General features: G+C 48.5%; 1 protein-coding gene across 1 annotated transcript in view; it reads right to left on the bottom strand.

Moving 5' to 3' along the window:
• The window catches only part of ACVR2B (activin A receptor type 2B), a 106,032-nt gene extending 79,530 nt beyond the window's left edge, over window positions 1-26,502 (bottom strand). The window contains exons 1-2 of the mRNA XM_064505713.1: window positions 26,312-26,502; window positions 26,068-26,163 (exon numbers count right to left, since the gene is read on the bottom strand). Coding sequence (XP_064361783.1) covers window positions 26,068-26,119 — 52 coding nt within the window. The 5' untranslated portion in view covers window positions 26,120-26,163; window positions 26,312-26,502. The remainder of the gene's footprint in view (window positions 1-26,067; window positions 26,164-26,311) is intronic.
• Window positions 26,503-26,934: the final 432 nt, after the last annotated feature.

Below are 26,934 nucleotides of genomic sequence, written 5' to 3' on the forward strand. Positions count from 1 at the left end.
AAATATGAAGGGTTTGCTTGCTGTTGAGCATCCTTCAGGGTGGAATGGATGTGCACCACTTCCACTAACACCCCGTTCTGACAGTAAGATTGCTTCTCGTGTGACCAGCACACGTGAAAAGGATGAGGGAAGATGCTCAGATTGTCAGGAAGAAACCTGGGGAAAAAAAAAAGGAATATCGGAAATAGAGTTTTTACATTATCCAACAGGGAAAAAATGTTTGTGCATCCCAGTCGTTTCTTACTCCTTGTTAAATATCCTTTATTAACTTAAAGCTTTAAAACATACAATGAATTAAATTCAATGTCAAAGCGTACTGCCTGACATTTATTTTCCAAAAATTAGTTACTAGCAGGGTCCAAAATACACCGTCCCACCTCCTAACAGGTCTAACAAGAATTACAGTCGTAGAATCTGCTTTTCAGTTGCTCGGGAGCAGCGATAACAAAAATGCATTTGTCGGCCACGCTGCAGCGCGAGTTAACAACATTCCCGACCTCAGATTACGTTTCAGTCTGCCTTTGGCAGAAGTCCTACATTTCATTCTTAAAGTTGTAGAACAGATGCATTTGATTTGTGATTGAATGGCAGACTATAATCAACCTCGGGACACTCATTCACTCATGGAATAAAGCCACAAACTCCACTATCAATATATATATTTGTTCTCCTCCACATTTGTTAGTATAATTAAAAGGAAAGAAATTCAATGCAACAGTTGGGGGAGAGAGGGAAGTAAAACCTGCTCTCTACAATATTCTTTAAAATTAAATGTATAGACAGCAAAGGCTTATAGTATACACTCCTCTCCAACCAGCAACACACAGAAACTGGAGCCAAAGAACGGCCTTTGGGAAATTTTTCCAAACTGGTTATTAGGAGGGGAAAAGACGGAGGGCAGCTTGTTCAGCTCACGGTCACCAGTGCAGAATTCAAGTCACTGCTTTTGCGGCTGCTCCTCTCGCAGCAAAACACCCATCACCTGGGAATTACCTCCAATACGGCAAATAACATCAGAAGTTGAGAGCTTAAAAGCGTTAGTGCCGCACTTTTGAGGAGCTGGTCCCATTTGCAAGAGGGTCAAACCTTCTGACCAGAGGTTTTTCAAGCTCATCGTCAGCTAGAAGGGTGACTTGATTCAGCTCCAGGCACCTATTCATTCTTTTTTTAATAATACATGCTTCTGTTAAAAAGGGCAGCACACTATTTTTAGACTATCCCATAGCATATAAGAAGCCATCAGCTACTTTTTAAATCTTGGAAGGGGAGCTGGGAGTCTGTAAAAACGGGGCACGGGTACGAGCTGCTTCCAATTTTTTTGGAAAAATTGGCACCCTGGATGAGGAGGCATCAAAAACGTGGCCGCCTTGCTTTGGCTATCTCGAACCCAACCTGAAACGCGCTGCCAGAAAAGGGGGGGGGGGAGGGGGGGGGGAAGAAAAAGGAAAAAAAAAAAACATACAAAACAAAACCCACTGAAGTGCTATTGCTTGGAAACCACTTTAATGAAAGCCACCGCAGAATATGGCAAGATACCTAACCTGCACTGACAGGGAAAACAGTGAAATGAAATCCACACAGCCACTTTTACGTGCCCTCTGCTATAAAAAGAGCTGGATAATAACCATTTCGCAGCTGAACACGTTAGAAGGATCCAACACCTCTCTGGATCTAAAAGCTGCTGTTACACAAGGAGAAACCCTTCTGGGAGCACCAGCTCCGAGGCAGGAAGAGCCGTCTTTGCCGCTTCTATAAAGGACAACGAGCTTACTGGAATTAAGGGATGCCTCGACGGTGCTTCTAATTGGCTTTAGTACAAATAGGCTTGGGGGGAAAAAAAAGCTGCTCTTTCCAATCTTTCCAATAAAGTAACATGTTGCAGAGATCTGTTTCTAAAGGATGCTGCCTCTATACTCATTTTTTGGGTGCCTGCGTGCTTCCTCCCCAGGAAGGAGCACCTCCTTGCTCACCAGCCTCCATCAACGCAACGTCCAAAACCGGAGCCAGCACGGACTAGTTCCTCTCTGGTTTCTCTGGAATTCATTCCTCCGCAAAAAGGAGCTTCTCCTTTTGGCCCCAAAACTGAACCTCTCTCCAGGGACTTGATAAGCAATGCTGAGTTACTTTGATAAAAGCGTGACTGTGGCTGCAAACTCGGGGCTGCCGGATGCAAGTCTCTGCCAGCAGTGTCACATCCAAAAAACGTAAATATATTAATAAAATATAGATAGATAGATAGATGTGGAAAAGGTCAGTGTTTCAGCCTTTACTCATTACACTCTTACTAGAGCCCAGCACAGTTTGCTTGCTGGATATAATGGCATCCCCCAAAACATGTCAGTGATACGTAAGGTTTATAGCAGGTCTTTAAACCAAAAAAAATAAAAATGCCAAGTCCGATGCAGCTACATATGTCAAGGGGCATTTTGCACAAATAAAAGTGAGTGCATTTTAAGGCAATTCCATTAAATAGCTATGTCTATCTGTCACTTTGGGCTTCCTTATCTCTTTACCTGGTAGCTTACTGTACCGTTACCAAGACTGGCAGCTGTTGGTTGCACACAAACAGCAAGAAGCTAAGAACAACGATATAATCTTTAGAAACCTCAATAATGAATGGCTGAACTGAAGGAATAAAAGAAAAAAAAAAAGCCTAAAACTGGAATGATTGATCTGTAGCCCAAAATAAAAAAAAATAAAAAAAATAAAAAATAAAAAACACCACCCTGCTGCACAGTGTGACCAGGTCATAAAGCCAAGCCACCGCTGGATTTATATCCTAATTTCATGTTTACTCTTTCCTTTCTTAAAGGAAACAAAGGGAGCTCAATGAGCCCGACCTTTATGAAGCAAAAGGAGCAGATTATAACTCCCGCTGTTCCAGCGAAACCACGAAGTGACCCCGACACGCAATAACGCTTCCGACCAGCAAAGCCCGATTGCTACGCGCCGCATCCGCTTGAGCGTTTCCAGCTCCCGCTGCAGCGTGGTGGCCCTCGCAGGAGGCCATGAGCACACGCCGCTTCCAGGGGAGACAAGGTCACTTCTCGCTCTCCTCACAGCGCCCTGGGACACGTCTTCTGCTGAGCTGCTGCACACCGTGGTCAGCTCCGAACCGGGAGCCTCAGCGTTAATCACCCTCGCCCTGATGCTACCAAATGCATCAACGGCAGCGACCCGGCAGCCAGCAGCGAGGGCTGAGCTCCGAGTTTCACTGCATCCTCACATTGCTCGTCCAACACCAGCTGCTGCAGTGCGGGGGCTGCAATATCCCCCATTAATCATTCCTAATTTCAGAGGCAGCACCTTAGTCCGTCACGAAAAGCTGCCCTGCAAGCTAGAAGACTAAACGTCTTCATGGCAATGGCAACCTGTCGAGGAGCAGGAAGAGATCTGCCATCTCCTACTTCTCTTGGAGCACTAAAACTTCAAAGCCTCATATCTCGGCTTCTCAGCCCCTAAAAGAGCAGCTCAGGGGGCCTATGTACAAAATCTTCTTCAGCTGAGCAAAAGCCTTGCTTGCTACCACCCTCTCAATAACCAGTTAGCAGCATCCTAACTGTCCAACTAAACGTAATGAATTCAATCCGGTTTTACCTCGTGCACTTTCACTAACAAATTCGATACGAATTAAGGCACAGGGCAACTCGCATCTTGAATAAAATGAGGGAGTTCAGGGTATTGGAGCTGGAAACATCTGTACCTCCATGTCCACAAATGGAGCACCAACCCAGATCAGGACCAGCAAAAAGTAAGTATACCCCAGGGTTGCTTGATGGCCTCTATACCACACTCCAGTTTAAGCTTCCCCATCCACAAGATGAGCATCTACACCATCACTCCCCAGGTTTAACAACTCTGTCTCTCACTTGGAAAGGGGTCAGAAGAGGGGTCTGAGCCACTTAAACAAGTGGAAGAGTCAGAAAACATTGCTACACATAAAGGGTTTTGGCTCACCAGCACTTGGACATCTCCTGCAGGCACCACATTTAATCTGCAAAAAACTCTTTTTGCGTGCCCTGGAAACCCCTTCCTGCCCGAGGCAGCACGCACGAGCACCTGCAGACCCCTCTGCTCGGTGTGCAGGGCACGGGAAGCGCAAACAGAGTGGAAACCACCATTTACTGCCCTGGGTGTGGTTTCTCCATCTCTGGCTGGGCGAAAAAGCACTGGAGAGGCAACACAACAGCTGCAGCAGAGGAGATGGGACTTTTTTTTTTGGTCCAGTTCCCTATTGCACCGAAAGTAATCTCCGCTCTCATCAAGAATGCTTGCAATGACTGCAGAACGCAAACCTGATTTTCGCTCTTGGGTCGCACTCCCTCGACTCGGGTTAACAACCACGTTAAGCGTTCGTTTCCTGGCGCGGGTTTTTCCAGCTTTTTTTTTTTTTTTTTTAATTGAGCCTCACTGTACTACACACAAGCCTTCCACGTAATGAAGTAAACAGCACCACAATGCATTCCTTAACACTAGCCGAACCACTAAATAGCTGCTTGTAGTTTGACGCCGAAGCAGCTGGGTGTTGGATTACAAACGAGAAACAAATGCCAAGGCATGGCCGTAATACACGCGATACACTGATGACCTGCTGCGTGCTCGCCCGCCGCTTCGGGAAGCGGGTCAACAACAAGAGGTTTTACGCCCGAGCCGTAGAAGAGAGCATAATTTAGGCTTACAATTCAGGTTAAAAAAAAAATCCAAGGCAAAAAGTGTTGCCTGTACATAAATCACAGGGGCTGGAGGGGGCAGGGGTAAAGCTCAGCCTTGCGGGAACGGCACGGGGCAGAATTTGAGGCTTGCAAAAGGTTTCCAGAAGGGTGATAGCCCGAGTCCAACACGAGCTGCGAGGGTGAGGATTTTGGCGGTGGATCACCACAACTGGAGACCCTGCAGCTCCCCGACCCTCCCTTTGCAAGGCAGCCTGCCTAGAGAAGAGCAGTGATTTTCAAAGCATACAACTGAAGTCCCAGCCAAATAGCATGCGTAGCATTGTATCAGCATGACACAAGCTGAAGTACACCTATTAAAACTGTGTCGTTCGCCGAGCGCTTTTGGGTTTCAGATGAGGTATGAGGGGTCTTTGACCTTGTGTGCAGTGGGGAGAAACAGCACTTGCCATTGAAGCTACAACTCTAGTTAAGACAAAGCAAGTAAGTAGAATTCTCCACCCAAAATGGCATTTTTACCATGAGATAACAACCGCACCTAGCTACACCGCTCAAATCCTAGCGAGGGTAAAGCAGGAAAGTTGGCATCCGCAGTCAGGGGAGGTCCTGGGAGAGGAACAAAGCAGAGCAGCATCTGCCCTGCCCAACCGCATCATCATAAAACACTACTTCTGCTTCATCTCCAGTAAAGCTTATAGCAGAAGAGCTAGGATGCGTTCGCGGATGCCACGGCAGCAAAGCGCCTGCTCAGTCCCCAAGCCGCGGCTCGCAAGCGCCCTGTCACCGCCAAAATCGGAGCGTGGCCTAGTTTGAAGCTGCTGTTCAGGGCTGCGCGCCGTCAGACCGCACACAACGCTTCAAAAATTTATTTGGGCGCTGCGGAGTTAGCCGCAGGAGTTTTTAACTAACAGCCGCTACAACACAACGGGAAATAAAATTGCCAGCACTCCCCAAGTATTGCGCTTTTGCTAAAAAGCATCAAAATCAAAGCAAGGCTTCAGCCTTGCAGCAGTGCCAGATGATGCACGGACGCAGGAGGAGATGAGGCAGCCTGGACTCCAGGAACAAGAACCAGCCTTTCTGGGGCACGTACCTCATAACACGGTCTAAAAACCAATGATATTAACCACTGCACCAAACTCTGAAGAACTGCATACTTTGGGTTTCGGAAGGTGGGAAAGCTTAAAATACTTGATGCAACTTGAATTCTCCTTTGCTTACACTTTTTTGGTTTTTAAGTGCTTTGTTCCATACAAAGCAGAAATTCCTCAGTGCACCAAATCAAGTCACTTGAAGATAGCCAAAATATCTCTGCTATCGTGGAAAAGGAGGGGATGTAATCAGAAGCATCTCACAGGTTCTAGCAACCTTTAGGTCAGTTGGTTGCACAAGCTTGCAGACCCTTGATTGCAAGTTTTTAAAGAGTTTAGGGTTCCCTCCCCCTCTTTGGGAGGATGGTCCTTGTTACATTCAGATATCCCTGACAGCAAGGCATTAAAGCTGGATTGATTTAGCAACTAATGGCATCTTATCGCAACCAGCAATGGAAAGCCAGTGGCTGGACTTTGCCACCAGCTGCTCCCGAGCAGGCAGAACGGAGTAGCTGCTGGAGGCTGCAAGCGGCTGGGTCAGAGACGGGACACGTGGCAGTGCACAAAAAAACAAATGCAATCAAATGCAGATGGGAATTTTATTTTTGTTTTCTTGCCGCAAGCCTGCTGGATTAAGAGGCGATCTGGACTGGAAAGCAGAGACATTTAAGAAGAGAGTCAAAAAAGACACACGCTTTACAAGTAACAAGTGGCAGCAGGCGGAAGAGTCTGGTTCTCTGCATTTTCCTTTGCGTTAATACTCCTCTCCACTAAACCAGGGAGAGCCTGCTGGGAGAATTTTTGACTGTGCATCCAAAAGAAAAACAAGTCCAGAGGCAGGATGGCTGTGCCAGTCTTGGTCCTGACCCAGGCTGTTTTGTCTCCTCCAGCCGGTCAGGCAGAGAAGGCTCCAAACTGTTAACCATATGCCCAAATTAAAGGGTGCACAGGAATTACTTCTGGGAGCACTGAAAGTTTCAGAGAAACTGGATCTGGCCTAAGAGCGTTATATTGAGGTGGACTCAGAGAGCACGTCAGAGAAAATGGAGACACCCGTGAATGCCCCCAAGTGTCCTTGATGTGTCCCTCCTCATTCCTGCTGGATTCTGTTACGATTTATCCCAGTTACTGCAAATTCTTCTTTTACTTGTGCTATCGCTGGGCCATTCATTGAGCACAGCAGAAAAGGAAACAGCTCACTGGTTTGCTCCAGCAAAATAGCATTTCTTTTTTGGGGCCCAGTGCGTACGAAATGCTGGGCAGTTTCACCAGCAGCTCCTTCAGAACCTGCACAATATTTGCAGGAGTGCTTCCATCCCAATCCACTCAATTTAGCTAGAATAACTCATTCATTTTGTAACAGCAGCTGGAGAGTTTTGCAGCATTACTACTTTCAAAGAAGAGAAAGTTGGGATTAATTCAAAGAATGCAAAAAAAAAAAAAAAAAAAAAATTGTGGTTCAGCTGCAAATTCAAATTTGAAGACGCTTTAAAAATGTGATCCTACCAGGACAGCAGCAGCTTTTCCATGCAGATATTTTAACACAGGGCAATTCCTTCGAGGAAGGAAAATCCCATCTAGCACTCCAAAATGCACAGTAGCACCATGGCTGGGAAGGACGCTACCTGCCACAGCAGGGTCCCCTTCAGCCCCTCGCAGCAAGTAGAGCTGCGCCCACCAGCAAGCACGGCCCAAGCACCTTCCCTGCGCCGGGTCAGGCTGGACCTGGCAGAGTGGCTCCCGTTTGACAGCCTGGCTGGTGGCCTGCAGACCACATGGAGCCAACATCCGGATTACAGTACGTTTTAAAGAGCACCCAGCAGGCTATCTTGGAAACGAGCGCTGGGCCAAGCAAAATCAGGAATGTTGGAAGAGATGCAACTGTAGAAGGTGACGTGGACAGAGCGCTTAAAGGAGAAGAGCCCAGCTTACAGCTTGCCAAGCCAACGGAGGAGCTGCCCAGCCTCTCTCCTTCCTATGTCCTCCTCAGACACGTGGCCCTTAGCTTTTTCTCCGGGCTCTCCCACGCTTTGGTTGCACACAGCAAAGAGCATGGTGGGAAACACAGCCTCACCGTGGTGGCCAGCTGAGTGGGACATGGAAAGAGCAGACAAAACTGCCTGGCCAGCAGCAGGGAGAGCCGGCAGCACAAGAAGGTGCTGCTGGTATCACAGCAAAGGATTCTGAAACACTCCTGTTACCAGGGAACGCTCTCCAGGTATTCCCAGCTCCCAACTTTGGGGGGCTAGGGGACGGGGAATAAATGGAAAAGATGCTGCCTTTTCCACTGGAGACATCATGCCTGTCAAAAGTGGAAAAAAATGCAAATTTTTAAATAAATTTTATGACCAACGACAAACTTTCAATTGCATTAACAAACATCTCCTGCAGCCACGACACCTTTTCTGCTGAATCAAGTCCTGCCCTTATTCTAACTTTTAGGAGTATATACCAGCTCCTGAGCCAAAGCAGGACAACTCTTATTTGTTGCATGCTGACAGCACGCCCAAAATCAGACAGTCATGGAAAGCCGGATCACTGACTCAAGAACCCCGTAGCCTTGGCATGAAGTCAAGAGCAGCCAGAAAGCATCAAGATGCCCCAAAGCTAAGGCTGGTTCCTAAATATCAGAAAAGCAAGCAAAGTAGAAGTCCCAATTTACTTTTGATGGTTATAAATTCTAGACCCTACTTAAAACAAAAATACTACACTGGAGAGAGGTGGGAGTGGGTTCTGCAACCATTATTGACACAGCACACACACAGGCTGCCCACAACACCGGCTCAAGCAACTTCACTCTGGGGAAACGATCTGTCCCAGAACGCTTCCTAATGTAGGACGTTGCATCTGCTAAAACAGAGATACGCTGCAGTAATAACTACTTCATTTTAAAGCACTTTGCAAACTTCTCACAAGTGCCCAAGGAGGGCTAAAGACAGAGCACAAATATCAGCCTCACCTCAAAGTGGGGAACACGCAGTAGTTATCAGCTATAAAAAAGCAAGCGGGGGATAAGTAGGCTCCAATTTTGCAAAACTAATGCACATCTAACTAAGTATGCAAGAAATGACTTCACCAAGCTTCTCAACTTGTCTAACGTGAGGCTTGCAAATTCATAAGACATTCAAGCAGACGTGTGGACAGTGGGGAAAAAAAGCCTTCACCACAGAATAAAACCTTCCTCATTTTACAAAGCTGTAATCCACCCTCAAGATTACTATGTTGCAAGAGTCTGTAGAAACGCAGGACTAGCCAAGCAATTTCCATATGAAATCTTCTCGTTCCAGATAAGCAAAACGTCAACTAGCATCAGGTGAGCCTCAAATGGGATTTCTCTTTCTCCGCGCTGACTGCTAGCCACTTACCCAGCTTACCTTGAAGGACACGTGGTACAGATCAACTGAGGTGAATCCTACACGCACGAAGGTTACGGTATTTCTTTCACAGACGGAAGGTTTGCACACACACAGAGTGACCCTTCTGTTTTGTGGAAAGAGGTTCTGACTTGGTGACAGCCACCATGACCCGTTTGGGAGGCGAAGTTACCCAGGGGGCTGCCAGGCAAGGAAGGCACCAGCCTTAGACTCTTAAATACCTTCCAAGCTATTTTCCCCCCACCCCTATTTTTCTGACACTAAGTTGTGCCCAGGGACCTGCAGGGTTATAAGTGCCTCACAGCCAGTCCAGGCTTTCAGCTACAAGTCAGACAACAAGCATGAATTTCTCCATGGAAAGTTCAGAGAGGGCATCACTGCTGAAGAAAAAAAAAAAAGAAAAAAGAAAAGGAGAGGGGGACATTTCCTTATTAGGTACCTAATGCATGCTCTGAACTGTTGAAAATAAATAAATAAAAAACAACAAAAAAATCCTTGTTTCAAATCCTGTTGAAAGTTTCAGGTGGAGAAGCTCTTGCAGCATCCCTGTGCACTAAGGGAGAGACTGAGGAAGAGCAAGGCTGCTGCAGATTCACATCCCAGCTAATTCTGCAATACTTTTCGTGCCAATGAGTCCCCAGATACACGGCATGCGCTGCTGTTGCTTGCCTGTAAGCCTTGCTGCTTTGCAACGCGCCCAAGTGCTACTTGTCCAGCCCTGAAGAACGAAAGCCATGTCTCTTGACTTCATCAGGAGGAACTTAACAGAGGGATGGGCAATTAAATACATAGGAGACAGAGCTATCAAAAATATTAAGTTGTGTGATACTAAAGTCTAGAAGCAGAAGAGGTGCAGAAATAAAAAGTGAAGGAAGTGGTAAAAAGAAACAGCAACAAGCCATCTTGTCTTTTTACCTGCAAAGCTTCCTACCACCCTGTTCCTTCCTTTCCAAATCATATCAGCACTAGACATTCCTGAAGGTACCCTTCCTTCCCTCCCCTGGGAATTGGGACCCTCCAAATCTCTAAAAATCAGATAATTTTTAAAAAGGCACATTTTATTTTTAAGAACCATTATATACCACTAAAACTGTAGAATTATTTTAAACATCAATCTTCTGCCATTAGGTCAGCTTTGACAACAGAAAGGAACGGCTCCATTCCCCTTTCAGGTTCATACCTAGTAGAGAAATACTGAAAAGCCTGGAAAACAAGTATTTCCAGGCTTTTCCCCACCCCCCTTTCCCCAAGCATCATTACAAAATACAGTCAAAAATGACATTATTTTCACGATGCTCACCACAATATTTTGAACCAATGAGGTCTTAATGAATATTTTTAAGATGAAACCTGCAAGAAGTACCTAGGACACTCAGATTTTTTTTTCCTTCTTCTTAAACATGAAGGAGAGAAATAGAAGAGGCAAAATAAATACTTTCCTAATTTTCCAATGCTAGAATAGAAAAGGGGAAAAGAGATGCTTTCTCATTTTTGAAGGGGGGACCTTCTCAGAAGAGCTCTCTCAGGAGTTCCTATCAACTCATTCTTGCAGCTTCTTTGAAGCTAGATCAACAATAATTTAATTTACAGTCCACATAAAAGGCATTTCAAAAGATGTGCAGGTAGGCAGAATGGGTTCAGCAGGACATCGCCGGTTTAATTCAGTCTAGTTACCCGTTGTCCACTTGCAATTTAACTCACGACAGCTCATCTGCCACAAAACAACAAAACAGCTAAGCGGAACGGTGAGGAACACACTATGGGAAGCAAGGGGCTCAACACACGTCCACGCGAGCCCTGCAACGTCTTTCAGTTGCAGCCGAAAGCCATCGGACTGCAGCAGAATCCATCAGACCTTGCAAAAAAAGAAAAAAACAAAGTGCCAAGCAGCCGGGAGGCAGCGAGCCCAGGGAGGAGCTCAGGGAAAACGGGCTCGCACCAGCCTCCAGCACCCGTCGAACATAAGGAGCCAGAGAAGAAAAATGCATAAAGAATTGCAAGCATCCACCTCCGACCAGCCGCTCGGGTGGGGGGGAGGGAAGAGATAAATAAATAAAAAGCCCTTATCGGGCATGGTTTTAAGGACTCCTGACTAACAGCAAATCAGTTGTCAGCAAGTCCAAAGAGCAGGCTGAGGAGAGGACCTTCTTGACGGGGAGAGGACAGGGAGAGGTTTCTCCATCCCAAGTTCGGCTCTGACAGCCACCTCCTCTACTGAGCTGCCAAGACTGACTTCAGGCTACTCTTCCCTGCAAATCGGAGATAAAAATCTGTAAAGCTGTGTAATCTGTGAAGCATCCTGGCTCTCCTGGCCTAGCTGCTGCTGACAAGCTCGGCAGCGGTGCCCATAAAACCACCCCGGCACGTTCCCGCCGCACGCTCCGGGCTCAGCTGCACTTGTTCTGACAAGCGAGAAAACGTTTCCTCAAGTCAGAGCAGCCAATTTCTTCCCAAGGTGGAGAGAGCACACCCCAGAAAAAAGCCAGAAGAGCAGGCAAGGTGCGTCAGAAGGGATAAGAGAGAAAGGTTCGCCCAAAAAAACAAAAAACAACCACCAAAAAACCAAACACAACAACTCCCACTTGCTACTGGCTACAGTTGCCATCAGAAGAAGCCTCCTGTAAACACATCTTAGAAGTGCAAGATGCCACCAGGGATGAAGAGGAAGCCCACAAACACAAGATAGGTGACGTGTGTCACCAGGCAGAGGTGACAGTCCCATTTCTTGCAGGAGGTGGCTGATCCTGCAACTTCCAGACCCAAAGACCGATGAACCCCACAAGGCAACCGAACAGCATGAAGCTGCCCGAAGTGCTGGCATTATTCCAGCAGAGAATAGGGATGAAGTTTGAGAGCTATCGTACAAATAGTTTACCCTTCTGGGGAGGATTTCCCTGCCTGTGAAGAGCTCAGAGAAATCAACCACGTTCTGCCCTTCATGGAAAGCCCCAAGGGACCAGAGCTGGCCACATTAACTTGACCAAGTCTTCAGCCTTCGAGCAGAAGCTTCACCTGCAGCACTAAAAAACCTACTAAGAGAGACCGATGGCTTTAGCAACTGCGCTACACCACAAAAAGACAAAAAAACACCTTGGTTTGAAGGAAGTCTGCAATAAGAAGCTTCATGCACCATCCAGTCCAGCTGACACAAGCTAACCTGTACCTCCAAATACAGCGGCAGTTAGTTCCTGCCTTTTTCTTCCCTCCCAAAATTTCTCACTACCCAGCAAGGAGCTGGATTTTTGTCTTCTACAAATCCATCTCTCAGAGACGTTTGAAGAAAATGCAAAATCTTCACTTCCATCTAAAGAAAAATGCTTTCCAGCCCTTGAGGAACAGGACTGGTGGAAAAAAAAAAAAAAAAGAAAAAAAAAACACAACTAAGAAGTATGAAAACACAACCAACATGTGTTCTCACACCTTAAACCCCAAAAGACAAATAAAAAAGCCTACAGTTATATTTTTTGTTGATTGCTTTCAGTTCTCAGCATCTAAAGCCAATTCCATGGGTTTTACTGGGAGGGAGGGGAGAAAGCAGGACAATGAACTCATCGTTTTTAATGCTTAATTTCACAGCCGTCTTCTACTCGGAACTGAATATCTATCCGTGGCGGTGGGAAGGGAGGGGGTAGCTTTTCACATCGTACTCTCAGCCCCACGGTCTATGTCCAAAATCTGCTCTCCAGAACTACTGTACACTTCAGCAGAAGATCCAAGCAGATTTATAGGCGGTCAACTCTGGATTACAAGTCCCAAAGGAAATTCTCCTCCCAAAACCCACAAGTCAGAGGTTGATTTATATCCTAACATATAGCAGATTATAATCCTTAGAGACAACTTCTTGTCTTCAACCCCTCTGCCACCACTGAAAGTGCAGTTTTAGTTTGTTTTAGCAGTCATATGGTTTATAAATACTGAAAGCAGCACTCAATTTAGGCTGAAGACAGTTAAAATCACTTAGACCAACAGGACGCCAAGTGGTAAAGAACCGTAATGAGATGATGACACATTCATAACCTAAAGCTTTCACTAAAATCTTGCAGCCCGAGAAAGCTCACCCTTTCAGCACAGAAACGTTCGGTCCCCGCAGTTGCTCAAAGGGCAAATTTTGGCACGCATCAGAGAAATGTGGGGAGAGGTCCTGAAGAGCACGTGCATCCGTTAGACAGAAACTCAGAAACCATCACCAGCCAGGAGGTTGCAGTCAAGGTGGTGCCCGAACTATCTCAAACATGGCCAGATATTCAGCCACCTCCCATTCATTCATGCAGCAAGGAGCTGGGATGAGTTTAGGAGCCCTTGGTAAGCCAATTCGGCAAAAACCAGGATTCCCAGAAGGAAGTCGCTGAATGCCAGAAGCCCTGGACAGAGCTTTCTTCATCCGCAGGCATGACACATCTCTTCGCAAGTGCTCTTTTTTTTTTGAGGGGGGTAATTTTTTGAAGACAGAACATGTTACTCTCAGCCAAGTATGCTCAGAGATGCACAAACTGCCGGGAGACCAGGCATTTTCGCAGGATCTGAGCTGCAGCTGAAGTCCCCCATAACGGTAAATCGCCAAAACAACAGAAATCTACCTCCCCACATTCCCCTCGGACCGATGGGATCTTTGGAGGCACCTTCAGAGATGGCCGATCGCAGACCTCCCCTCGCCGGGATGCCACCGGACGTTGCTCCCCACAGAGCGCAGCTCTCCGCTTCAGTCCACATCTCTGGTGCCAAAACCAGCAGGTCGGCACCCCACAGGTACGCCGCAAGGACCATCACCTTCAAGACGTATTAGAGCAAAGTGGGAACATATATTGCAGAAAACAGCCGCCCATGGAGATGATCTGATGCTGCTACTCCTGCAAGCGTTTCCAGCACCGTTAATGTCTCAAGGACACGGGCACTTGCAGCAGCACATCATGTACCCAAATACAGCGGGGCTGAAGGTACCGAGATTTAGAGGCTCCAAAACGCTGCGGAGGAAGCCCTGCCAAAGCACCGCGCTAACTTTTATAGCCGCGCATAATCAGATCAAACTGTCCAATAAGGGGAAAAGATCCATTTATCTATTCCACTAGAAAAATATCCGCTGGGTAAAAAAGAGAACGATCCAATGAAGAAACGTTAACAGCCAGCTATGTTTTACAATCCAGAAGTCAGCGCCGCAAATGCACGTCCCCAGGGGCGCCAACATCCGAATGAAAACAAGACCCACGCCATGAAAGAGGGGCAAAAATGCAAAAACCTGTTTTCGCCACAATTCTGCCCTGTGACCATATGTCATTGTCCCCCCCTGCAAAAAAACGTGCTTTGGTTTGGGTTTAAAGAAAAAGTAATGCCAAACATTTTTAACAGATTTTGGTTTCATAAAGGTTTTTTTTTTTTTTTTTTTTTTTTTTTTTTTTTAAAAAAGGGACAAACCAAAAGGAGAAGCTGCTTTTTCCAGAATTTCACCCTCCTCGTTCTGCTCAGTTCAAGAGGAAGCAAAGAGGAGAGGGACCGGCCCAGCACTTAAAAAACCCGCACAAGGTGCTCGTTTGCGATGGAGGACGCCCAAAACGCAGGAAACTGCAACTTTTCTCCTCCGCCTCGAAGAGGTCGGGTGACGAGCCCTCCCGCAGATTCACACCCAGAAACGCCTTTAAGAAAGCAAAGCGCAGGAAGATGGATTAGACTTTTCCACTGCTTTAATAAAGAGCCTAATGATGTCCAAATTATAGCAAAGCTCAATTGTGTAACCAAGGCGCCTCGATTTCATCCTTGATAAGGACACGGATTTCTGTCTCGCAGGAGAAGCCTGCAGGTCCCTAACAAAGCTGACCTTTTATATTATACCCTTCAAGGCCACAATTAGCTGGAGAAATACTGTACTAACTTGGCAACATGAGTTTTTGTACACTGGGCTAATTTTTTCTTTCTTTTTTTTTTTTTTTTTTTTTTTTTAAGCAAAATCTTGCCAAGACCATTACTGTCTCCTAACAAGGAAAAAAAAAATACAAATACAAAACCCACTGCTCTCCAGACCCAAATTACTTTCCACAATTCAATGCAGTTTTAATTAAGATGATTAAATTACAGGAAAAATGATTAAGATGATATCCCGCAGCAAACCACCAAAGGTATAACACCTTAATCCAGGAGAAGCTGGCAGCCATATATCCACGATAAAGTATTCATGGAAAAGCTTGAATTTTACAATTTTACACGTGAACCAATTTTACATCGTTCAAACAATACCTTGGGAGGTATTTGTCACAAGTTTTAAAAAACAGACACACCAGTGACATCCATCAACACAGCAGAGTTTTCCCTTAGACGATGAGACGACGGAGAACGCAAGCTACAGAGGAAAAATTGAAAAGGCTACAATTACTTTGACAATGTTGCTACAGCTAGGAAGAAATTGGGGGTTGAAATAAATGGTTTCCTTCTCCTTCCCAGGGCTCCCAAAAATCAATTTTATATATAATTCTTTATCGGGAAAAAAAAAAAAAAAAAAAAAAAAAAGGAGGGGAAAAAGCAAAGGTCAGATCAGAAACCCGTGTGAAACCGGGTCACCGCCACCATCACGTCCATCTTCAAGAAATGGTGCATTTTAAACCACGGAAAAGTTGCAAACTGGCTACTCCTAGATGCCACCGCGCAGCTCAGCCGGCAGAGGAGGGTCACTATTATTTTTTACCCCGGCCGCCTCCTCCCGCTATTTCCGACGCTCGGCACAACCAGCCCAGCGACAGCTGCCCCCCCCCCCCGCCGGAGCCCTCCTTAGCTCTCGCTATTTCCACGGCGGTAAATAGACCCGGGGCAGATGCGGTGGCAGCCGGCCTGGCACCCAGCGGGGCTATTTCGGTGGGAGCCGGGCCGCGAGGCTCGAGGCGGCGCCTGGCAGGCGCCGTGCGGGAAACCCTCCGCGGGAACGGCGGCGAAACAGGAGAAACGGGCCACGCGGATCCGGCCCCTCTCCAACTCCAGCGTCGCCTCCGTTAGGGATTTCTGCGAGGAGTTTGAACAACGTCGGACTAGAGAGGCGCCTGATCCGACCGCTCCCGAAATGCCGCTGCACCGTGCTCCTTCCGAGCTATTTGCTTATTCACTCGCCGATAGCATATAGCGGCCTCCAGCCCCTCTTAGCCATGGATAGCAATGGGAAAAAAAAAAGGGGGGGAAAAAGAAAAAATAGTCCCTAAACATGATGTGGGAAGAAAAGAAATCCGCACGTCACATCAAATTGTCCTACTAGGAAGCCACCGACACAGCCTTCGGTGTCCAACTGCTCCAGAGTTCAGGAAGCAGAAAGTCCGAAGCGTTAAGGACAAGCGTGTTAGCGAAAACAGTGCATTAGTGAAACTTCGATTTTTCTGTTTTTAAATCTCTCCGAGCGCCCAGCTCCCTGTTTGCTTCCCGCAGTAATTAGCCATCTCTGCAAAGCGGCAAGGCCAGGTGAGAGGTTAACTTTTTATTTGGCTTTAATCGAGCCAGAGGATCCTAAATGGAGAAAGATAAAATTCCAGCGTAATCCCCTGCCGAGGCTGCTATGAAATAACTCTTTTGTTTAATTATTACGAGCTGGATGGGCAAACACTATATCCCGACGGACAGAGCGCAGCTGTTGCTCTAACAGAAAGACATTCATCTCCCGGCCGCGGCACCCTGAAACCCTCCCGACAATGCCTGTAAAGCGACTCCCGGCTCGCTCCAAGGTTTCGGGCGGCTTTCGGAGGCAGAACTATTTTTAGCCAACTTTATCGCCTCGTGCTTAAAAGTTTTTTCTGCGACGGCCGTTTCGAAAGCATCCGCGCACGCAAGCCCAGGCGATTCATCGAGGGGGCTGCGGACGCGCAGCGCGGCACGCTTGCGCCTTGCCTGTCTAACCGGGTAGTAGCAATCTCTAGGGATGACAGTTGCCTTTGAAGGGGTTTTTTTGGTTATTATTTGCATAATAAATAGCCAATCTGCACAGGACGGCGTGGGAAAGGAAATGCTATTACCTATAAAAAAAAAGGCGTCCACTGTTTGCTTTAAGCAGCACTAAGTCCATCCCATCAGATGGCAGCAGGACATATCTATGGGAAATTATCTATAGCTATAAAAATTATCTATAAAAGACTTCCGCGGCTATCTCGGGTGCAATATAAACATGAAAATCCACCGCCGGGGCCGAACTCCCTGCCAATGCAAAGGGGCTTGGCTCCCTCGCTCCCGCCGGCATAGCCACGCCGCGGTCGGTGGCATTTTGGGACGAGCCTCTATCACCTCGCAGATCCAGGATGAGCGACCTTTATGCCGCGGGCTTCCACCCACGAGGGGAATTGCCCAGCAACAGCGAGCACGTATGGTTTTGCAGAAATGCTCTACTCGGCTATTCTCGTCTTTACTGCCTGCGTAAAGCAGCCTGGAGTTGCAGCACTAAGGGCCACCGCGCTGCTTCCAAGACACTAAAAGGTGATTAAAATCTACACTGGAATTTCTTGTTATATCTAAGCACAGCGAGCCCGTCCTTTCTGCAGGCCTGTTTCACACTTTCACACGCAAAGGATGTGCCAGGAGCCCCAGGAAGGGGCTGGGGGCTATCAGAAGAGCGAGGCAGTAAAACAACAGCCATCAGATAAAAACATTTATCTCAATGGAGTTTATTTTAGAAAAGAGCATTTGTCTCTGGAATATTTTGAAGGAATCCAAGGGAGCTCGAATTAAGAGATTTGGTGGCAAAGTATGCAAAATGAGTGTCCACATATGATAAGTGCATGTACACACGCGGTATTTCGGTTGTAGGTGCCCTGGGGTCGTCGCACCTACACACAACAGCCCGCAAAACAACCCCAAATAGCAAACACACAAGCTTCCTCTCCAATTTTTTCCAATTGCACTAATGAGGTTTAGCTCTCACGCCCCTGACACCCCCACGTAACGGGGGAAGACCCCATCGTGGCATGGCCAAACCGGTGCCCACTGCCGCCACCTCCAGCTTTGCTCATTAGGATCTAATTACCAACCACTGCCAAGCAGATGCGCAAGCTATCCGGCATGACTGCAATAGGTCTTTGGAAAAACATTGTCCCAGGCGTAAGAACGTGCTTTAACAGAGAGTTTTTCTATATATTATATAAAAAAAAATAGGAAGCGGCTGATAAGCCGCACACGCCTGCGAAGGCGAGGGAAGCAGAGTTCAAACTTCAGCGCACCAGAGCGCTGCCCAATAGCCGCGGCACTGTAACCGGATCCTCCCCGATGGCAACCCAAGGACAAGCCCATTTCTCAGCCGGCGCACACACAGGCGAATTAGCATGCTTAACCCATTAATTACTGCCACCAGCTGAAGTGGGAACAGAAGAGCCTGCTCTGTTTCAGCTGTCAGAGCAGAGAAGAAAAATTAATTAATTAAAAAAAACAAACAAAAAAAAAAAACCACCAGACTTTTGAGATGCCAGCGGGCCGTGTGTGCACAGGTTGGGCTGCCGTTTCGGCCACCCCAAGACTCAACTTGCCAGGACAAGGCTACGCTGGAGGTCACTGCACACACCCATGCAGCAGAGTAGCCACGTTTCAAGTCAACCACGGTTTCACACCACCGACTGCAGAGCGAACACACTCGATAGCCCAGGGGTCTCAACCGATGCAAGCACGAGGCAACAGGTTCTTCCGAGACCAGAACCATGAAGACCAAAATAAAATAGACCAAAACCATCACATTTGCAAAGCTTAAGTGTCCTGTTTTCTAAAGCAGCATCAACAAGCAATGGAGACAACCACTGTTTGCAGACAACTCTTCCGCCTGTCCGCAGGAGCAAGCAGGAGATTACAAAACCCAAGCACAAGCTAAAAGGGCTTGACAAGCCTGCAGTGCACTCACTGCTTGAAACAATTTTTCCCCCCTCTAAATTCACAGAAAGGAGGGAGAGTTGCATCGAACGTTTCTTCGCTTCAGAGCCGTGTTTGCATTCCTGCCTCCCTAGGAATTTGAAATAGGCTGCAGAGAGTAAATCACATACAAGCAAAATATCCCTAAAAGCCAAATTAAAAAAAAGTTTCACACATTGCACAATGCTTTTGAAATACATAACGCTAGAGGAAAGAAAGGTTAGCAGTCTGGATTGACCATCTGATAAATCAGGGACAAATGGAGCTAACTTTATGCCTTGCACCCATTCAGACCCTTATAATCTCACACCTCGGAGCAATAAATCAGGAGTAAGTATTACATTAGCACTACAGTCGCCATGTATAAGGGTTCAACTTTTGCCACCAGTTAGAAAACAGTTTACATAAGGGGAAAAAAGCTTTAAAGGGGAAAGAAAGAAGAAAAAAAAAACAGGAAAGACAGTCCCAGCACCTAAGGTGCTGCAGCACAGGGTCAACGACTTGGACTTTTTAAAATGATGGCCTTTGCCGTTGCAGTTAGAGGACAATTCAGGGGTTCAGGGTTTGTCCAACAAGTGCCGGAGACATCCATCTTTCTCAGCTTTGGTGTCTTTGCCCCAAAAAGAAGGGCGATACCTTCCATTTCAAACTTTACCAGAGGAGGATTCACCTAAAACCTCCGCTACGGTGAGCTCCCTTTTCTTCTGCCTTCACCACACATGAGTACGAGTCAGACGTGAAGAGCAGAGTTCAAAATACACCTCTCAATTTGCGCAAATATCCACCTGGATTAAAAATGTATGTAGCTCAAACTGCAAAGCAGTACAGCTAATTAAAAAAAGGCACATACATCTTTTCTGAATGTGTTTTATCCTTCCGAAATAAGCAGGAAGACCATATACATGTCACTACTGGATACAGGGGAACATGACTGGGTGAGTAGAAAACAAGCAAAATGATACCTCCAGTATGAGGTTAACGTAACCCTCCACTTTTCCAGCAAATTTAATTCAAAACAGACAGAGGGAAAAAAAAAAAAAAAAAAAAGACAATTTGGTGGTCAGAGCAGTAGCCAAGGAACAGAGAGACCTCTCCTGCCACCAGCGCCTGAGATTTCAGTAGAGTCGCTCCCTCCACCTAAAAGGTGCACAAACATGGGCAGCGCCAGGTCCTTGCCTTCCTGGCTATTAAAAATGCCAAATACAGGATTATCTGGTAAACTTGTGTTAGGCCCCATAAATTACGCGCTATAATAAACATACATGGATGCAAGTTGCGCTTCCAACAGCTCCCGCGTGACTAAGGAAACAAACATTTTCGCAGGCTCATTTCAGTTCCTTAATATACCCCCAGCTCCCCAGCCCCATCGACAAGCGAAAATAGCATCTAGCGCCCAGGCTGCTTTTTGCTCGGTCCCGCAAGGACGAGCCCGGCACTGCCCTCCTGAACGGGCCCAAACGTCGCCAAGGACCACGGAGGCGGCCGTGCCAAGAAACCCCCACCAGACCAGAAACTGAACTGGTGGTGGGCCCAGGAATTGCAGAATTGCCAATGAGAAAGGGTAAATGGCAGCTTCGCGCAGCCGAGCACCAACGGGCTCGCTCTTCCACTTTTACTTCTTTTCTATTTAAATTTAGAAGGCTGAAACGCACAGGCTGGTCCCTGCTTGTGGTCTGCCCAACCCAAGAAGAAAGGATGTTCTCCAGGAGCAAAACCATGCCAACCACCTACAAAGTCACCCAAAAAAGAATCTCATAACAAGAAGGCCAGAGCACATTACCAGGCTAAAATCTAGTTTTATTTGATACAGAAAAACACTTATTTTCCCATATATGCTAACAAGAGGTACAAAACCATCCGGTGGGACCTTGGCTAAGCCGCTCCATGCTGCGGCAGAGCACACCATCAAATTTTCCCGCGCTTGGCCCCTCTGCTCAACGCCTTTGGGACGGGCACCTTCTCTCTCTCCATGAGCAGCGCACAGCGGAAGAGGGGCCCGATCCTGCCAAGGCACCGAGGCACCAGGAACTTTATTTTTCCTGGAGCACCGTGATGGACCGATACCACATGCAAGGGCAGAATCAGAGCGACAGGACGAGAGTACCAGCAAAACAAGAGGCACTCGTGCGTTGGAGGGAAAGACATCATTATTTTTACAGTTCATACTGACAATTGCCGCTCTGAACTTCGAATCAGAGCTGTACTGCAGCAAAGCAGGAGGATGACGGAGAGAGAAGAGACATGAAATCAGTGCAAAACGACCAACCATTATATTCAAATCTAAGCATAAAATGTGCTGGGTCTGCAGAAGGCAGGCAGGCAAAGCGGTGCCTCTTTGATTTCCTTCTCTGCCCCTTCGCCTTCAATGGCTCCAAGAAAACTTGCAAGGAAGATTTAGGGGGGAAGTGGTGTTTGTGTTTTTTAATACATCTTAAAGGGACAAACAACTAGAGAGAGTCAAAACTATTTCAGAAGGAAAGATCAGATATTAGTTGCTCCTCAATGGTTAATGGAGGAGGAAGGCAGGGGAGGGAAGAGCTCATACTGGTGAATGTGGCCACAAACACCTCTCTCAAACACATCCAATTTCACCGATGTGAAAATCTCCACATGAAGGAATGGGCGAAAAAGAGCTTAAGTGGGAACAGGGTGCCGAATGCCAAGTGCTACACTGAATAATTCAGAGCCCGGCGCAGCTATTGGCCGGCCAGGAAAAAAAAAAGAGAAGAAATCACACCCCCCCTGCTAGCTTCAAAACCCAAAGGCCGAGGAGGGATGAAAGGGAAAGGCAACACCTCTTTAAAGCAGCGATTACGCTCTGCGGTTCCCAGCTTCCCACGCTGTTTGGTTACCCCGCGCCTGCCCGAGCCCAGGACGACGACGCGGGAACTCCCCGCGCCGGCACCGGTTCCTGCCGCTGGCCAAGGAGCCCCGCGACACCGGCCTCCTCCCACGCCGCCGAAAGCCCCCAACGTCTCCAGCCACGAGTCAGCAATCGCTCACACAAATTTTCGGCCATCACTATTAGGCTCAGCTTGAAGCAACTGTCCGGGCGGGCACGTTTGGTGGAAAGGTGTCATGTTTTACCAGGCTTGGAAGATGTGGGTCTGCTAAAACCTCAGCCAACGCCGAATCTAGCAGAGCTCCACGTGGTTAACTGCTAGTAGCAGCAGCAAATTTAAGAAATGGTCCTAAACTGGGGCCCCGAAATGGGACAACCAAAACACCCCTCACTACAAGGCTCAGAAGTGCAGCAAGTTTTTGCTTATTATTTTAAAGATGGCCTAACTTTCTAGGGACGTGCATCACGCAGGAAGACAGCATGAATGTGCCCTGCCTGGACGCCCAGCCTCGAACCACCTCTTCTTCCATCATCATCCTCACCTTCAATAAACTAAGATAACGTCCGTTGGGTCCTTTCCCACCTGCAACGCTTCTGTCCCGTGGGGGAAGCGACCGCAGAGGCCGGCACGCTGCAAATCGCGGCAGCTAAATTCTTGGGCTGGCTCTACTGGTAATCCCATTAACAACGCTCCAGAAGCTGCTGCTCACGGAGCCCGGCGCGCCCCCGGCCTCGCAAAAGCCCCAAACCAGCGAAACCAGTAAAGCCCTCAGTGCCGATCTGAAAGAGCTGGGGGGGGACGGTGGGAGGGAGAGAAAAAAAAATAAGGAAAAATAAAAAGAAAGAAAAGTGGGGCTGGCCTGCTTCTTTCTTCTGCACCGTCTATTCAGCGGCAGCAGGGGAGGTCTACAACTGTTGCGTCACGTAAAGCACAAAAAACCTGACAAGCGTGTTTTCGCTGATGGAGACCAGACTGGACAGGAGCTCGGTGACAGCTCTAACGTGGCGAGTAGGAGACCTCCGCTTTAACTGGCTGTTTCTTACTATCTCATCAACTGACTAGAAGGAGAGGAGGGAAAAAAAAAGAAAAAAGAGGGAAAAAAAGTGTTACAGCCTGGATGGTTTGCTTAAAGACACAAGAAACAGCTAAAGTACTAACGCACGGAAATTTATGCTAACAACCCAGGTTCACGTTGGACCTTCTCTGGTCCAGGGACAGTGATTTTTAGCCCTGCCTAGCAAACAAACCCACGCACTGAAGGAAGGCGCTGGGGATGCCCCGAAATGGTGAGGGGGGGTTAAGCAGCACGCGGTGCCGGACCTGGGGAGGTGTTTCCAAAGAATGCCACTCAAAACAGCGTGGAGCATACCTGCCTCTACCGGAGCGCTCTCCTCGCCGCGGAGCCGTGGCAGCGGTTATCTCAGCGGTGTAATTATCTGGATTTGACGACAGATTAAAAATATATATATACATCTCCCGAACACCTGTTCGAGAGTTTGGTGTTTTTAAAGGCCATTGCCATTAACCTTGGGCCGCGCACTTCATTGTGTTTAATTAGCAAGCTAATGAAGCCAGTTTTATTCCCCTTCTCGAGCACAAGAGGATAAATACAAGACGGTGAAAGAGGAGCCCAGATCCATTTGCAGCACAGTTCATTGCTGCGTGGCATTACTTAAACTTGCACCAAAATAAAAGTAATGCAATAGCCCAGGGAAACGCGTTAGCAACCCAGCGTGCAAGGCGAATCCTGCTACACCTTCTGTATTTGCTAAAACTCGCCGATTAAAACATGATTTCTGAACATTTGGGCTTGCAGAAAATTTGCAAACAAAGGGCTAAAAATGAACATAATGTTTTCCTCAACGGAGCCTCTGTATTCCAAAAATTAAGCGTAGCAGATTTAGAAAGAAAATGGAAAAAAAAAAAAAAGGAAACAATCGCAGCCTGGGCTCGCTTTGTTACAGCCAGCCAAGGTAGCGGTGAGGAGCGTCAACAATGGAGGTCAAGCTATTTTCGAAAAGCCCACCACTTTCCGAAGGCGGACGCCACGGCCCCGCACAAAAGAGAGGCTGCTGGGGGCAGAGCCCAGCGCCGCGGACCCCCAGCGACCCCCCGCAGCTTTGGGGCTGGGGGGCTCTCCACTGACCGGCTTTCGGGGGAAGAAGATGGACAATGAGGATCGTATTGACAAATACAAGTATCACGAGAAATGGGGAAAAGGCTTTAAAGGAGAGGGGGGAGACTGAGAGAATTGCTGCTGCACTGATTTAATGATCCGTGGGGGCCTTTCCAAATAAACAGAATTGTATTCATTTTCTGGGGTTCTTTATTATGGTTTTGGGGTGGGGGGAGCCAGTGTAGGTATGTCCTATCAGATTATCCTTTTCATAACATGATACATATAAGAAGCTTTCAGGGTTAATTTTTAAAAAAAAAAAGAAAAGAAAGAAAGCAACTGCTTTTTCCTCCAACTTGCATTTCTGCCACTATACGCACAACCATAGGATCAGGTTAAAGGAAAAAAAAAAAAAAAAAAAAAACAACAACAACCACCAAAACCCAAAACAAAAACCCGGAAGCCATCTCTTTTATTGAATCACCCGAGATAAAAGGATTCCAAGATATATGGAAAGAAAATACAGCGCCCATAAATCTCCTTTATGCCCATAATAGAATTTTCCAGCCAAGAGAGCTGTTGTGATTACAGCCGCCCGGAATACCACCAACACCGACGGCGCGCACACCCCCCCCCCCCCCGGCTCCTTCCCAAATACCTGCTCTCCGCGCTGCTATGTAAATACGAGCCCTCCCAGCGCATGGGAACAAAGCTGGGCGCGCAAGTGTCCCAGCGATTAGACTAATAAATAATTTAAAAAAGGCTTTGCTCGTGATTTTTTTTTTCTTTTTTTTTTGGTGGGGTTTATTGGGGGGGGGGGGCATCAATTTGAGCGTGGCTTTAAAAAAACAGCACTGAGGCTGGCGATGGCTGGGTGCATTGTGGCTGCGAGCGGCCCCCGGCAGCGCATATTTAATGGGCGCTCGGAACAAAGGAAGCGCGGCGGCACCCGGCTGCCCCAGCCGCCGCTCGCCGCCGCCCCCCGCGCCCCCGCCGCGGCCCGGAGCCCCCGCTGCCCCTCGCGGAGCCGCCGAAATTAAAAACAATTTTTTTTTTTTTAAGGAAAAAAAAAAAACGCGAGTGCAGCATCTCTCCCACACCCTGGGAAGGCTGCTCGGAGCCGCCCCCCCCCCCCCAGCGCCGGCTCCGTAGCGGGACAAGTTGGTGCCCTGCGCCCATCCCCGCGCAACTGGTGCATAAAGAGGGGGCCGGGAGCAGCGCTGCCAGGCATCGCCCCCCCCCCCCAAACACACACCGATTTGGCGTGGGAAGGACAAAAGGCGGGTTTAATAAAAATAATAATAATAGTAATAATAATAAAGAGGAGGGAAAGTGGCGGAGAGAAGGGGCTTCGCAGCCCGCCCGCGGTTTTGGCCCCCGCGGGCGCGCTCGGGGCAGGGGGTGCCCGGGGGTCCGCGCCCCCCCCCCCCCCGGGGCAGCCCAGCCCGGCCGTGCCCCGCCTCCCCCCCGCGCCCGGGTCCCTATGGGAAACGCGCACCCCGCGGGCTGAAGTTTGGGGCGGCGCGAGTGAAACCCGCATTTTCAAGAAAAAATAAAAAGAAAGAAGAAAAAAAAGAAAGAGAGAAAGAAAAGGCTCCTAACAAAAGTCCCCCCCTTGTTATTGTTTTTTTTTTTTTAAAAAAAAAAAAACCCAAACTTTCTCCAAGCTCCCCGTACCACGAACCGGCCCCAAATGACCCCTCTCGCAACCGGGATCGGGGCGCTCCGGGAGGGGGGCGCGGCACCGGAGACCCCCCCACCTCCCCCGCGGGTGACACCGCGGCAGCGCCCCCAGAGCTCCCCCCCCCCCCCCGCGCACCGCCCCCCCCCCCCGCGCAGCCCCCGTTTCTGCAAAGTTTCCTCGACACCGCGCCGTGTTTACACGAATCCGCAGCGCCCGAGCGAGGGGAACAAAAAGCAGCCCGGGGAGGCTCGTCCTGCCGAGCAGGAGAACTAGCTGGGGGGGGCGGAATTTACCCCCCTCCCCCGGCAGGGTTATCGCCCGGGCTGTTTGCTTGCTCGCCGCTTCGCTCCCTCCCGGGGGTCGCCCCCGGGGACCCGCAGGGCCCGTTCAGTTTTAGGCAGCGCGAGGGGCTCCCGGAGGTAAACACGCAGAAAGGCACTTACCTGCGCAGAAAGTTCCCCAAAGAAAGGCGAAAGTCAACCACGGAGCAATCATATTCCTTTACTTTTTTTTTTTCTCCTTCCTCCTTGTGTGCCTCTCTATCCCCAAGGGAAAAAAAAAATATATATATATATATATAATGCTCGAGGGAGAGTGGAAGAAGGGGGGGAGAAACGAGGCTCTCCTCTCTTAAAAAAAAAGCGGGGGGTGGGAAGGAAAAAAAAGAGGGATAAAAAAAAATCCTACAAAATCGGATTTAATTCCTTCGCAGTTGCAAAAACGTATCCAGTGGCGCGGAGCAGCCCGCAGCGCCCGGCCGCCCCGGCTCCGGCTCGCCGCTTTCCAAGAGTTTCTTCGCCCGGGCTTTTGTGCTGGGAGCGCGGCGTGCACCGCGCCGCACCGCCGCCTCCCCCTTCCTCCTCCTCCTCCTCCTCCTCCTCCTCCTCCTCCTGCCGCTGCTCCCCGCCCCGGCCCAGCCCCGCCGGCTCCCCCCGCGGCCAGCGCGCACACGCCTGCGCGCCCCCTCCCCGCGCAAGGCGCGCGCCCTCCTCCCCCCCCCCCCCCCCGCGCCGCGCCGCGCAAGAGCCGCTGCTGCGCGCCGGGCCGAAGCCCGCGGAGGAGGCGCGCAGCGGGCGGCGGCATCGCGGGCTGCGCGGGGCGAGGGGGCGGCGCGGCCGCGGCGGCGGTTGCCATGTGCGGGGGGGGTAAAAAATAAAAAATAAGAAAAAAGCGGAAAAAAAATAAGCGGAGGGGGCAGCGCAGGGCGCTTTATTTTTTTTTTTAATTAAAAAAAAAAAAAAACCTGAACCGAGTCCAAAATGGCTTCTAAAAAAAGGGAGAAGCCACAGCGGAGCCAAGCGGGGGAAACC

This window comes from Dromaius novaehollandiae, chromosome 2, assembly GCF_036370855.1.
Source record: "Dromaius novaehollandiae isolate bDroNov1 chromosome 2, bDroNov1.hap1, whole genome shotgun sequence".
In the NCBI taxonomy this organism is placed as follows: domain Eukaryota; kingdom Metazoa; phylum Chordata; class Aves; order Casuariiformes; family Dromaiidae; genus Dromaius; species Dromaius novaehollandiae.